The sequence below is a fragment of the Raphanus sativus genome, unplaced genomic scaffold (genome assembly GCF_000801105.2).
Source record: "Raphanus sativus cultivar WK10039 unplaced genomic scaffold, ASM80110v3 Scaffold2654, whole genome shotgun sequence".
NCBI lineage: Eukaryota > Viridiplantae > Streptophyta > Magnoliopsida > Brassicales > Brassicaceae > Raphanus > Raphanus sativus.
In genome coordinates this window covers 326-12,386 of record NW_026617962.1, presented here as the reverse complement: position 1 = coordinate 12,386, position 12,061 = coordinate 326, and the positions used below count along the sequence as shown (strand labels likewise).

General features: G+C 37.1%; 3 protein-coding genes and 1 pseudogene across 4 annotated transcripts; 3 read left to right on the top strand and 1 right to left on the bottom strand.

Annotated features, from left to right (window-relative positions):
- The first annotated feature begins 755 nt into the window (after window positions 1-755).
- Window positions 756-2,992, top strand: LOC108859744 (uncharacterized). 2 transcript variants are annotated; one of them, XM_018633652.2, is made up of 9 exons: window positions 756-1,112; window positions 1,290-1,454; window positions 1,550-1,652; window positions 1,753-1,832; window positions 1,926-2,003; window positions 2,109-2,200; window positions 2,289-2,400; window positions 2,510-2,638; window positions 2,746-2,992. In XM_018633652.2, exons 1-9 carry the CDS (start codon window positions 840-842, stop codon window positions 2,860-2,862), a joined length of 1,149 nt encoding a protein of 382 aa, XP_018489154.1. In that variant the 5' UTR covers window positions 756-839; the 3' UTR covers window positions 2,863-2,992. The 2 variants fall into 2 exon arrangements, with proteins under 2 accessions (XP_018489154.1, XP_018489153.1); XM_018633651.2 differs by having other exon boundaries at window positions 757-1,112; window positions 1,284-1,454.
- A 491-nt stretch (window positions 2,993-3,483) lies between these two features.
- On the top strand, window positions 3,484-5,246 carry LOC108857029 (F-box/kelch-repeat protein At1g51550). The gene is made up of 2 exons (XM_018630950.2): window positions 3,484-4,067; window positions 4,139-5,246. Exons 1-2 carry the CDS (start codon window positions 3,632-3,634, stop codon window positions 5,101-5,103), a joined length of 1,401 nt encoding a protein of 466 aa, XP_018486452.1. The 5' UTR covers window positions 3,484-3,631; the 3' UTR covers window positions 5,104-5,246.
- Window positions 5,247-5,580: 334 nt separating this feature from the next.
- Window positions 5,581-7,647, bottom strand: LOC108861220 (kelch repeat-containing protein At3g27220). Its single transcript, XM_018635048.2, has 7 exons — window positions 7,262-7,647; window positions 6,969-7,169; window positions 6,651-6,880; window positions 6,400-6,570; window positions 6,209-6,314; window positions 5,917-6,123; window positions 5,581-5,819 (listed from the first exon to the last, which is right to left on the bottom strand). Exons 1-7 carry the CDS (start codon window positions 7,439-7,441, stop codon window positions 5,649-5,651), a joined length of 1,266 nt encoding a protein of 421 aa, XP_018490550.1. The 5' UTR covers window positions 7,442-7,647; the 3' UTR covers window positions 5,581-5,648.
- On the top strand, window positions 7,549-11,153 carry LOC108858870 (phosphoribosylaminoimidazole-succinocarboxamide synthase, chloroplastic-like; annotated as a pseudogene).
- Window positions 11,154-12,061: the final 908 nt, after the last annotated feature.

Below are 12,061 nucleotides of genomic sequence, written 5' to 3'. Positions count from 1 at the left end.
AATGTTTAGTTATTATGTTTAATATTAAAATTAATATTATGTTTATAAATGTTTTAGTTAGGCAACATATCCATCAAAATTAAGCCCTTATTTAATTAAAATTAAGTATTTTCAGAATTAAAAATTAATATTAAAATTAAAATTATGTTTATACATGTTTAGTTAGGAAAAATGTCCATCAAAAGTAAGCCCTTATTTAATTAAAATTCTGTTTAATATTAAAATTATGTTTAATATTAAAATTATGTTTAATTATTAAATTCTGTTTAATATTAAAATTAATATTATGTTTATAAATGTTTAGTTAGACAACATGTCCATCAAAAGTAAGCCCTTATTTAATTAAAATTAAGTATTTTTCAGAATAAAAAAATTATGAGATAAAATATAAATATTAATTTTATAATTTCAGAAATAGTATGTAGTACTATATAATCATGCATGAAAACTATTTTATTAGATATACCAAAACAACCCGAAACAAAAAAAAATCATAAAAAGAGGCAAATTTGAACTTTTTAAATATTATCAGATTAGTAAATAGTTTTATGTAAACTAAAATCTTAACAGAATTCGTAAATTAAAATATACACATTTTCTCTACAATTACAATTATAAATGATTCCGGCCTAACTTATACAATAGAAAACATAATTACATAGATATCAAAAAAAAAAAGATTGATCACATATAAATTTGAACCTACTATATATTATAAATTTTAGTTTTATACATTTACCGCTTGCGCAGGTCTTATCCTAGTTCCTAGTATAAAGTTGTACTTTCAGTAAAGAAAGGCGTCTTGACGAATCTGCCATACTTTCCCAAAGAATCTTACCATGGAAGCTCTCTCTACTTCAGCACACATCTCCAGTGTTCCCGAGATCAAGCCTCTCTTCAAATCTTCGTCTCAGTCTTCGTGTTGGTTGCATAGTTCGCCAGCCAAGCGAATCCCCAAGCTGAGAACCAGGGATGGGTCAACTCACGGGCTCCGGATACAAGCTCTCTTACATAACGACCACGACCAGACACCAAGTGAAGGTGAAGATAATCTTGCCGAGAAAAGTAGTGAATTTAACTTCTTTCCTGGGGATATCTTCTCTTTGTCACAGGTGATTGATTCTTTGAGTATTAATCATCTTCTTGATTTGGAGTTGGTACGCTTTAGCTAGTTCTTGACAGAATATAATGCAGAGTTTGGATTGAATCAGTGAATCTTGTATCGATGTAAAAGAAACTTGAAGTATAGGCTGTTAATAGCTGCTAATGTTTGTGTGTAAAAGGAAAAGCTTGAGAGTGTAATCGATGTGGAGACATCACTTGCAGTTCCTCAGGGTGCTGGTGGAAACCGAGCTGGGCTATTTAGAACTCCTATATCTGGTGGAGTTCAGAATGCTACATCAGCTCATGCGTTACCTCGTCCTGCGTTAGCTGTACGCAACTTGCTGGAGCAGGTTAAAAAAAATATTTGTCCTTTAACTCGAACGAGTAAGATTGATGATGATTAAGTTTTTTTTAACCTACCTGTTTGGTCTTGTTATGATTAAAGGCTAGGTTTGCTCATCTATGCACAATGATGTCTAAAATGCACCACCGTAGAGAAGGGTACCCATTTGGCTCTTTGGTTGATTTTGCACCTGATCGTATGGGCCGTAAGTCTCACCTATACATTGTCTTGAGTTTGCTGGCTGAGATTATAGAAGCACATTTTCTTGAATGGCTTATTATTAAGTACCTTTTTTTTTTTTCCAGATCCAATATTCTTACTTTCACCGTTGGCCATCCACACACGAAACCTCTTGGCTGAACCTAGATGCAGTCTCGTTGTTCAGGTAAACATTGGCTATTCATGTTTCACTAAAAAAAAAAAAATCAAAAGGTTCTCTCTCTTTTTTTTTGGTCTGTGATGGGGATTTGGCTGGCAGATGCCTGGATGGAGTTGCTTATCAAATGCAAGAGTGACATTATTTGGTGATGTGTACCCATTGTCCGATGATGAACAGGTCCGTATCTAACTAACTAGTTGCTGTTCAGTATAAATCCCATCTGCTAACCGTTGCAATCTCCGATTAGTTGTAATAATACCTCTGCTTGTGTTGGCTTGTTAGGAGTGGGCTCATAAGCAATACATTGCAAAGCACCAACACGGAACTTCCGAGCAGTGGGGAAACTTTCACTATTTTAGAATGCACAACATAAGGTTTTGTTTCCACACTTATGTAGAATGATGAATGTTTGTATCCTATTTTACTTATTCACTCCATACTTCAATGTGACTATTTTGGCAGTGATATATATTTCATTGGAGGGTTTGGAACGGTCGCATGGGTTGATGTCAAAGAGTATGAGGCCTTACAGCCAGACAAAATCGCTGTTGATGGTGGTGAGCAGAACCTCAAGGTGCGCTGCTTCGTTTTTCAAATCCTTTCTTGGTCCCCTTTACAAAACTCCAAATAAATTCTTGTCCTTTACTTTTTTAACGGTTTTACCTCTTTTGAACCTCTGGTAGGAACTAAATGCCATCTTTTCAAAGCCGCTTAGAGAGCTACTGTCTTCTGCTGAATCAGAGGTAGACGACGCTGCTCTCATTTCTATTGATAGCAAAGGGATAGATGTACGGGTTCGTCAAGGTGCTCAGGTAAATAAAAATAACATTGTATATAAAACAATTTGGTCCAGTTGATACACATAATCATGCATAGCGCTTATCTGTGTTTCTCTTCTCCGTGTGTTTGGTTTTGTCAGTTCAACATACAAAGGTTAGCATTTGAAGAAGGGCATGGTGTTGAAACGCTAGAAGAAGCTAAAGCTGCACTATGGAAAGTGATAGAGAAGGTCAAACTGAACTATTTGCCGAAATGACCAAGAACCTTGAGTTTGCATAAATAACCAAACCTCCTTTTCTCTATGTTTTTTGTTTGGCCAAAATGAATGTCAATCTGGAACTACGGGATTGAGATCTGAGTTTAATAATATTTGGGGTTTTATTGCTTTTAAGTTCGAAATTACCAAAGCCGTTAGGCCCCCGGAGGAACAGCCAAGATCCTAATCAAAACTGAACTAAAAAATAAATAATACAGATCCGAGTCATAAAAATACATTCATATAGAATGTTATAAAACATATCCCAATCTAAATGTAAAATACTATTAACCAAAACTAAGTGGGTATTCCGAAAATAAATAAAAAAATCCAAAAGAACTTTTTTTAAAGGACTGATTCAGTGTGAAATCTAAATAACTATTTTAAATATTTAACTTGATAAAATATTTTTAAAATATGATTAATGAAACATAAAATAATTTTTAGATTCGCAATGTATCTAAACAAAGCTATAAAATATATAAAACCGGATTATAATTTAAGAGACTAAACTAAAAATCTAAAATCCAAAAGAAAAATCAAATTGAAATACGAGCACATACCGAAACGTCCAAAAGCATAATAATTATTTGTAATTACTGCAACTTCACACGACTTTTGTCAAAAGAGGAACGATTGGTTTCTAGTGTTTTTTTACAGTCCCCCTTGTCGGCTCCGTGACGAGAGTAAGAGATCCCCAATCTTCTCCTTCTTCTTTCCTCTCTTCCCTCCTCCTTCTTCATCTGCTGCTTGATTCAGTCAACCTCCGATGACGGAGATCGCTTCCACCTCCTCCGGCAGAGGCCACCACCAATCTCCGCCGGCGCCGATAATGAACTTAGCCGACGACCATCTCTTCACCGTCCTCCTTCTCCTCCCCGTGGATTCAATCCTCTCTTTCTCAGCCACCTGCAAGAGGTTCCGTAACCTCGCCTGCTCCGACAGCCTCTGGGAGTCCTTGTGGCGGAGAGAGTGGGGCCCGTCATCTGCTGAATCGGTGAAGTCATCATCGTCTTCCACGTGGATGGTTATGTTCAAGAGAGTGTGCAAGCTTGATTCCGTCTCTTGTCACAGAATCTCAAACCTAGACGATGATGATGATGACGTGTCTTCTTCGTCGTTGCTACTACCGTTACCTAGAGCTTCACACTCTCTCAACTTCGTTACTGATTATCTCGTCCTCTTCGGTGGTGGCCGTGAAGGAGGTCTGAAAGTTTCTTTCCTTTCCTTTTGTTTTGAACCTATTGTCCTCTTATGTTTCTTTGTTTCTTTACAGGACGACATCTTGATGATACATGGACGGCTTACGTTGGAGAGAGCAACCACAAGACGTTGAAGTGGAAGAAAGCTGATTCAGTCACACCCGGTGGGAGGTTCGGACACACCTGCGTGGTCATAGGAGACAGCCTGGTCTTGTTCGGAGGGATAAACGACCGTGGAGAGCGGCTGAACGACACGTGGATAGGTCGAGTGGGTTGCCACGGGAAGCAGCTTCTGTGGAAGCTGCTGAGCGTCGTTGTGGGAGCTCCGAAGCCTCCTCCTCGAGGAGCTCACGCCGCTTCTTGTATCTCGGAGAAGACGATGGTCGTGCAAGGAGGAATCGGGTTGAGCGGAGTGAGGCTGGGGGACACATGGATTCTCGAGCTTTCGGAGGATCTGAACTCGGGGACGTGGCACGAGGTCGTGTCTAGCGCCTTGCTGCCGCCACGGTCGGGGCATACCTTGACTTACATAAGAGAGAACCAAGTGGTTCTGTTTGGAGGTAGAGGGTTGGGGTATGATGTGCTTAACGATGTTTGGCTGTTGGATACTCAGGAGCAGTGTGAACGTTGGATACAGATATTCTATGACTTTCAAGACTTGGAGGAAAGTGCATCGTTGCCGAGGGTTGGTCACTCTGCGACGCTCATATTGGGAGGTCGGATTCTGATTTACGGAGGAGAAGATACGTTTAGGCACAAGAAAGACGATTTTTGGGCGTTGGATGTCAAGACCATTCCTTCTAAAGGTCTGCAGGTGGATGGAGGAGCGGTTTGTTTGAATGGCTCCAAGGCGTGGAAAAGGCTTGATGGTGTGTCTTATAGACCCAAAGGGAGGTCTTTTCATCGGGCTTGCGCTGATAGTTCAGGACGGTATGTGTATGTGTTTGGTGGAATGGTTGATGGTCTGAATCTTGCTGTAACATCAAGTCTTAGATTTGAGAATGAGCTTTTCATGGTGGAGCTTCTTCTTGGCTTGTAGGGGGACCTGGACTATTTTTGTTCTTTGAATTAAAGGGTTAAGAAACCTACAATAACATTTAGTATTGGGTATTGTTGTTGTGCTGAAATGTCTGATCTATATGGTTTTAGCAATGCAGACATTGTTACCAGTTTTTTTCTACACTTCAAGTACATAATTTAACATATGTATAACTTATGTGTGTATTGGCTTGTTGTTAGATTCAGCTCAAAGCTGGGTTGTGAAAAGAAACAGATTTTGCTACATGAGGTCTTGTTACGCCAGTACATAACTGGTCTTTTGAGAAAAACGTTTAGTGATTAACGAGAAACACAAGTCAACTGTGAGATGAAGAAAGCACACAAAGAAATGTGTTGAAAAAATTGAAACGTTCTACATAGTTTGTGTATTTAGTTTACAATATACAAATTCCCCATCAATATAGAAGATAGAGACATTGTTTTGGTGGAGTGGGATGAGTTAGGCTCAAAGAATATGAACTTCAAAATCTGTTGTGACTTTGCATTACTAAAGAGGGAGATAGATATTTTTTTTCTCTTACATGATCATGGATTCAGTATCAGTTTGGTTCTCCACATTTCTGCAATTACCTTGCGCGGTCCAGGATCATCAGGACCTTTGTCTCGTTGCCCCGAGGTAAAGTATAACTGCCCGTCCCAATAACCAACCAGCGTAGTCTTCACACGGTACGGCAACTTTCCAATCACATACCATTTCTGCAGAGAAAATAACATTAAAAAACTCAGCTACTGTTCACACTTTCAACAGGCTAAAGAGGGTCTTGACCATGTAGGGAGATGGCTTTTTTCTTACCATTGTATTCAAGTTAAACTGGAAGATTTCTCCGACAAGAACCATCTTCTTGGTTTCAGGATGCTTCTCTGTTGTCCCTCCAACGATCACAATGGAGTTGTTGACCACCTTCCAAGCAAATTCAATGTGCGAATCCGGTTTAGGCATCGGTGGCATAACTTTCCACTTCATCTCCTCATCCAGCATGTAAACATCACCGAACACCACCTTGAACCACCAAGGCGAAGAAGATAAGGACACACACACACACACACAGCGTTCATAAAATTAGCAAACACTCGGAGAAGAATACCTCCAAACGGCGTGAGCATTTGAAGATGGGAGATCCTGGTTTAGCCATGAAATCACCTTCTTGACCACCAATCACAAAAAGCCTGTCATCCACTACTACACATGCTCTACACTCACATGAACAGAGCCAACCCTCAGATCAAAATTAAGGAGGATGCATGAATCTATTAAGGAGCCTTTAATAATAGAAACCTGTGAGGTCCTCCACGAGGGATAGGAATTTCACTCCTCCACTCTTTCTCCAACGCTTTGCCATCTTTAACAGCGATACTCCAATGTTCAAGCCCCGGTGTATGCCGATTCTCTTTGCTCCCACCCATCACGTGGAGTCTACCTCTCCATAGCTGAGTAGCTGGAGCATACCTGAAAATGTAATTAAACCACTTTTCTCTTAAACATCTTCTACTAACATGAAATGATGAACAGAGAATAGCAGCAATCACCTAGGAACTGGTAAAGGAATGAAGTCACTCCAGGTATTTGTATCAGTGTCAAGCACAAATGTCTTAGCCGTAGGACCTCTGCATTGAGGACCATACTGACCAGTGACGACGTAGATGAATCTCCCATCAGTGACCATCCCTAAATGAGAATGTGCCATCTCCTTAGGCATATCGAATCTTCCTCCCCATTTGTTATCCACGAAGTTGTATACATCAACATGCGAATGCACCTGAATATTATTAAAACATATCATCAACTCATCATTGAACTCCGAAACAGAGGAATGCTACTGATTTGATCTAAAGACCTCTTCTTACGAGATTAATGTTGCTGTAACCAGCGAAGACGTAAAGAAAGTTTCTGATCTGAATAGCAGCTCCGTCAAGACGAGGCACAGGCGAAGCTGACATCTTCTCCCAATGTAGCTGAGGAGCAGGCAGGTCTTGAAACGTTGCAGAAAGCTTCCTTTCTCTACCATTATCGTCCTTCTTCTTCTTCTTATTGCCACTATCTTTCTCCTGAACGAGAGCATCATCATTAAGCTGATTCATCTAATTGTAAGAGAGAGATGTCAAAAACAAAAAAAAACAGAGCAAAATCGATCAGTTACAATGGGAGGGAGTTTTCCGACAACGGTGGTGACGGAGGAGGGAAGGGACAACATGGCGGAGGAGGAGAAGCGATGAGAAGAAGCCCAGAGGAAGTCGGCGATGAGTCCAAAGGCTAGAAGAGCGAGGAATGAAGCGAACACAAGCCGCCCGCAACTCTGCTTTCCCGCTGCCTTCACCATTATCTCTCTCTCTCTCTCTCTATGTAGTCTCTAAATTGGCATCTCGGTGGTGAAGGGTTTCACGAGCTTCAAGCAAAGGTTAAACCTTTGGATTCAGTCGAGACACAATGGTGTTGGAGAGAGGTGACGGATCTTGTGATCTCCGAGAGGAGGAGGACGCGGTGGGCAAAAAGCGAGTTTTTTTTTTCTTTCTTCTGTTTATATATTTACTTTCCTTAATTAAATAACTTTTTGACGAGATTTATGAGACCGTGACAGATAATACTTTAAACATGATTGGGTTTGATTTGGTTTGGTTTATTTATTTTCGAGTTTTCGTTCTAATATTTTATGAAACTTTATTTCTTGTCCAAAAAAAATTCAGCTGTTTCAGTTTATATAGTAAAATTAAAAAAATTATTAATATCTTTAACAAATAAAGTCCAGTTTCTATACGATTCTTATTTTAAAATATTTTAAATGTTTTAATTTGAATAAAAATATTGAATATTTTGGATTATTTGGATCAAAACTAAGTAATTTTATTTGTTAAGATAAAAATAAATACAGTTAAAATCATTTAAGTAATTAGGTCAAAAATATTAACTACTTCATTTTTCAAGTATTGAAATTTATATGTAATATTTAAAAAATGTTTAGTTATTTCAGAACTAAATTAGTTAATATTTTGGATTTTATAATAAACTGTATTTCATATGTTGGACTCTTTATGGTTAATTTGGTTCTAGTTTAGTTTTAATTTTTCATATATTATTGTGAATACTGGTACGGTTTCGGTTGGTTTAGTGTTGGTTGGTTTAATAGGTAATTTTTATTTTGCTTTTTAAAGCTACACTAATTTGAAGGTTGACGCATGGCAAAAATGCAGTTTCAAAAGAGGTCAACTAGTTCTGACAATCTAGTTCTTGTTTTTTCTCTTCTTATTTTACAATTTCTTTTATTATTATAATGTAATACATTCTTTCTCTAAAACATAGCCGTTTTCGTCATAAACAATTTTCTCTCTAGTTTTTGTTGCATTCAATAGACCAAAACATTGTGATGAAAAAGGAACGTTATTGATTGGTTATTGGTTTTGTTCTCTTCAGATATGGTACAAAATCTATCTTATACGTTGTCTACCCAAGATTATGGTAGAGCAAGCTAAAAGTTTTTTTTTTTGATTGAAGGCTTAGAGCAAGCTAAAAGTTAATATGATTGTGTTAAGAGATTGGTATTTACACGTGAATTCAAAATAATGATGTTATCATAGCTCAATACTATTATGTGCATTGGATAACTGTTACTATATTCTATATACAGAAATAATAATATTAAATGTACAAAAGTAGTACCTTTCTCATCTTTAGTATGCTAATCATGTTATTCTTTTTTGTTATATTTCATATAGTAAGGGAAAGAAGTTAAACTAAAATCTCCATTTATACGAATAGATTATTAGTGTGGATATAGTAAAAATAAATTTGAAAATGATGAGATGAAAAATATGCTATTATTAGCTCAATACTATTATCTACATCAATAGATGGGAACCTAGATGAGGCCCTAGTTGATGCCCAGAGAGCTAGTGAGTTATCTCCTGCCTCTGTTGAAGCTTCCATATGTTTGAGAAGACTAAAGCACCTCACTCGTTGATGTTTGACAAGACTAAAGCACCTCGCTGGCTGATGAACAAACACGTTGATGTTTGAGAAGACTAAAGCACCTCGCTGGCTGATGAACAGACACGTTAAAGACACGTGGAATCTTTTTTTTTTAGGTTTAGACTTGTGTCTCTCTCTCATTTTTAGATTTTGTAATAGGCATTGAGAAAAAAAAAGATTTTGTAATGGGGTTGACTTTAACACATTCATAGCAGATTTCAGATGCAGTCGTTTCTTTTCCAGATAAAAATAATGTTGTTATTGCAAAAAAAAATGCTCTGTTTTCTCAATAGAGTTTGTGGGTTAGTATGTTTTTTGTATCTTGTTGTTAGATGCTTCTGTATGCAGCCTCTGTTTGCTTGAGTTCTAAACTTTTTCAAATAATGTTTGGTTGTTGGTAGTTAGAGGATATGTGACTGGAAGTACTGACACATCTTTGTGGACGGTATACAAGAAAGGTGTTAGGAACTATTGTGGGAATGTTCTCTTTGATGGTACTGTTTCATTTGTTGCCTTCTTCGTCAAGTGCATGTCAGAAGATACATTCATGAACTGATTCCTGAAATTTGTAGGATTAGTCTGCCAGCTAATATACTCACACCAACAACTAAGGCTGAGGATCATGATGTGCCTTGCCCATTACTCCAAATGAGGTCTAATAATCTGTTACAAAATTGCTTAGTTCTGTGCTGCTTCTTAATCGGTGAATGACTTTGCTTGCAGATAGTTGAAGGTGGATTCATGACTCAAGCTGAATTTGACGAAGCAAGTATGAAAGCTTTGATGAGCTTGTTTGAGTTTGGCCAGGTTAGTTACAAAGCCATAAGCTGTTATGGTTTTAAAGAATCTTATTATGATTGAGAGACCACAAGAAGAAACCAGATTCTTTATATATTTTTTTACCTTGCTTTAATACTCGAATCGTGTGATTTGTTGGAAGGTCTTTTAGATTCTAAATATATTCATATGATTCTTCAGCGTGTGGCCAAGGAGCATGGACTGATACTGGTGGACACAGAGTATGAGTTTGGAAAAAGTAGCGATGGATCCATCTTATTGATTGATGAGGTTAGTTAATAAGACTTTCTCCTTGTATCCGTAACATCCCTATTTGAATGCACACAAATCCGTTTAACTGCCAAATTTACTGATAAGAATCATCTACTTGTTGTATATAAGATTCATACCCCGGATTCAAGCAGATACTGGCTTGCTGGTTCTTATGAAGAGCGCTTCCAGGAAGGTCTTGAGCCTGAAAATGTTGATAAGGTCAGTGTATTTTTTCCTGTTTTATTGGTTTCTTATGCGTTTGTTCATCACATGCTCACTCTTCTTCTTTTTTTTTTATTTACACAGGAGTTCATAAGATTATGGTTTAAAGAGAATTGCAATCCATATGAGGACGAGGTTATGCTTACTACATCTTCAGAATGTAAATTCCAGCATTTATATGAGAAAACTCTCTGCTTAAGTTGTTGGTGTCTATATTTTTTTCAGGTCCTCCCTGCTGCTCCAGCAGAACTCGTAACTGAATTAGCTTGGCGGTATGTTTTTTTTATATCTGTAAACTCGCATATAAACTTCCTTGACAAAAACATTAAACGTGTACAGAGACTGTGTGAGATTAAACATTTGATGGACACTGTTAGCTTTCGCTGGTAGTATTGGTTTAAAAGAACTGATGGAAGGTTAACCGGTGACTATGGCAGGTACATTTTCTTGTATGAAACTATAACTGGATCAAGAATTGACATTCTTCCTACACAGGTATGATCATGTTCATCTCAAAGTCTTTTCACTTCTCATCTTTGTTTGTGGTTTTTGTTACATTTGAGATTTGAAGTTTAACTTTATCAGCAGGAACCAATACATGACCGAATCTCAAGAAACACAAGCCAATCACTTTCATCTCTCAGTCAACTTTAATCTTTTTGATATAATGACTGAAGACAAGGAAGCAGATAGCACAAGTATTGTTTCTTGTTGCATTTCTATGTCATATTCTTGTAACGTTTGTTTTCCTAAATTTATTATGAAGCCAAAGTGCTTGAGTTCGAAAGAAACAACTTAAGAAGAGTCATAGAAAAAATATATTTGGTATATTTAAATGGCCAGATGAAAATAACATAAGAATGGCTAAGAAAACAACATTAGAAGAAATATTAAACTGTGAAGTTTACTAATCTTTGTAGATTAAGTCCTTTATAATATCAGAGTCAACGTGAATATAGTTCTCTCTCTGGAAGACTTCAAATCAGTTCGCCACTTGACCCGGCCACGATCTTCTTAGAGCTGTTATCAAACATTTCCATATAAAATGGGCTGTATCATTCTTATAAAATGTATTGATAGCAATCTTCTAGGAAAGTGATGGAAGAACATGTGAAAATAAATACTCATACAATATATTTAATAAATTAAGCTTTTATATACATGAGGATTATGTCCGTCTGTCTAATATTACATTGTTCCTACAAAGGGATGGCTTGGATTGAAGCCAAAGGCAAAGAGATCATGAGAACGTGCAGAGATATGACCGAGACTATAACAATAACAATATCCATTTTTTTGTTAAAGCATTTTCTGAAGCATACATGTGTTAAAGATTATCAAATGTTAACGTACTTCTGAAGTTACGGATATACATGCCATTATTATCCAGTTTGTAATTTCGTATACGAGAAGGAACAGACAATGTGAAAAGCTAATGGTGATTACACCTTATGTTTTGGTATATATGAAAGACAATTGAAAAAGATGGCATATGTACCAAATACTTCGGGTCAGTATTCCTCAAACCTCTAAAAAAGTCTACTGCCCTTTTACTTTTGAGACGAGACAAAAATAGGAAAATATTCATTACAAAGTAGATTTTGCTGACTTCTACCCTTTTAAAGTCTATAGTAAGTATATCAACAAAAGTAGGTAAAAAGGACTCATGCAACTAAAAAAGTATTATCCTTCAAAAAAAATTATT

Excerpts from the sequence above, each read along its gene's own strand:
- LOC108859744 (XM_018633651.2), top strand. The coding sequence starts at position 840 with ATGGAAGCTCTCTCTACTTCAGCACACATCTCCAGTGTTCCCGAGATC. Across the intron at positions 1,653-1,752 it reads TGCACCTGATCGTATGGGCC|ATCCAATATTCTTACTTTCA; the intron begins GTAAGTCTCACC and ends TTTTTTTTCCAG. Across the intron at positions 2,004-2,108 it reads CATTGTCCGATGATGAACAG|GAGTGGGCTCATAAGCAATA; the intron begins GTCCGTATCTAA and ends TTGGCTTGTTAG.
- LOC108857029 (XM_018630950.2), top strand. The coding sequence starts at position 3,632 with ATGACGGAGATCGCTTCCACCTCCTCCGGCAGAGGCCACCACCAATCT. Across the intron at positions 4,068-4,138 it reads CGGTGGTGGCCGTGAAGGAG|GACGACATCTTGATGATACA; the intron begins GTCTGAAAGTTT and ends GTTTCTTTACAG.
- LOC108861220 (XM_018635048.2), bottom strand. The coding sequence starts at position 7,441 with ATGGTGAAGGCAGCGGGAAAGCAGAGTTGCGGGCGGCTTGTGTTCGCT. Across the intron at positions 7,170-7,261 it reads TCGGAAAACTCCCTCCCATT|GAGAAAGATAGTGGCAATAA; the intron begins GTAACTGATCGA and ends GCTCTCGTTCAG. Across the intron at positions 6,571-6,650 it reads ATTCCTTTACCAGTTCCTAG|GTATGCTCCAGCTACTCAGC; the intron begins GTGATTGCTGCT and ends TTACATTTTCAG.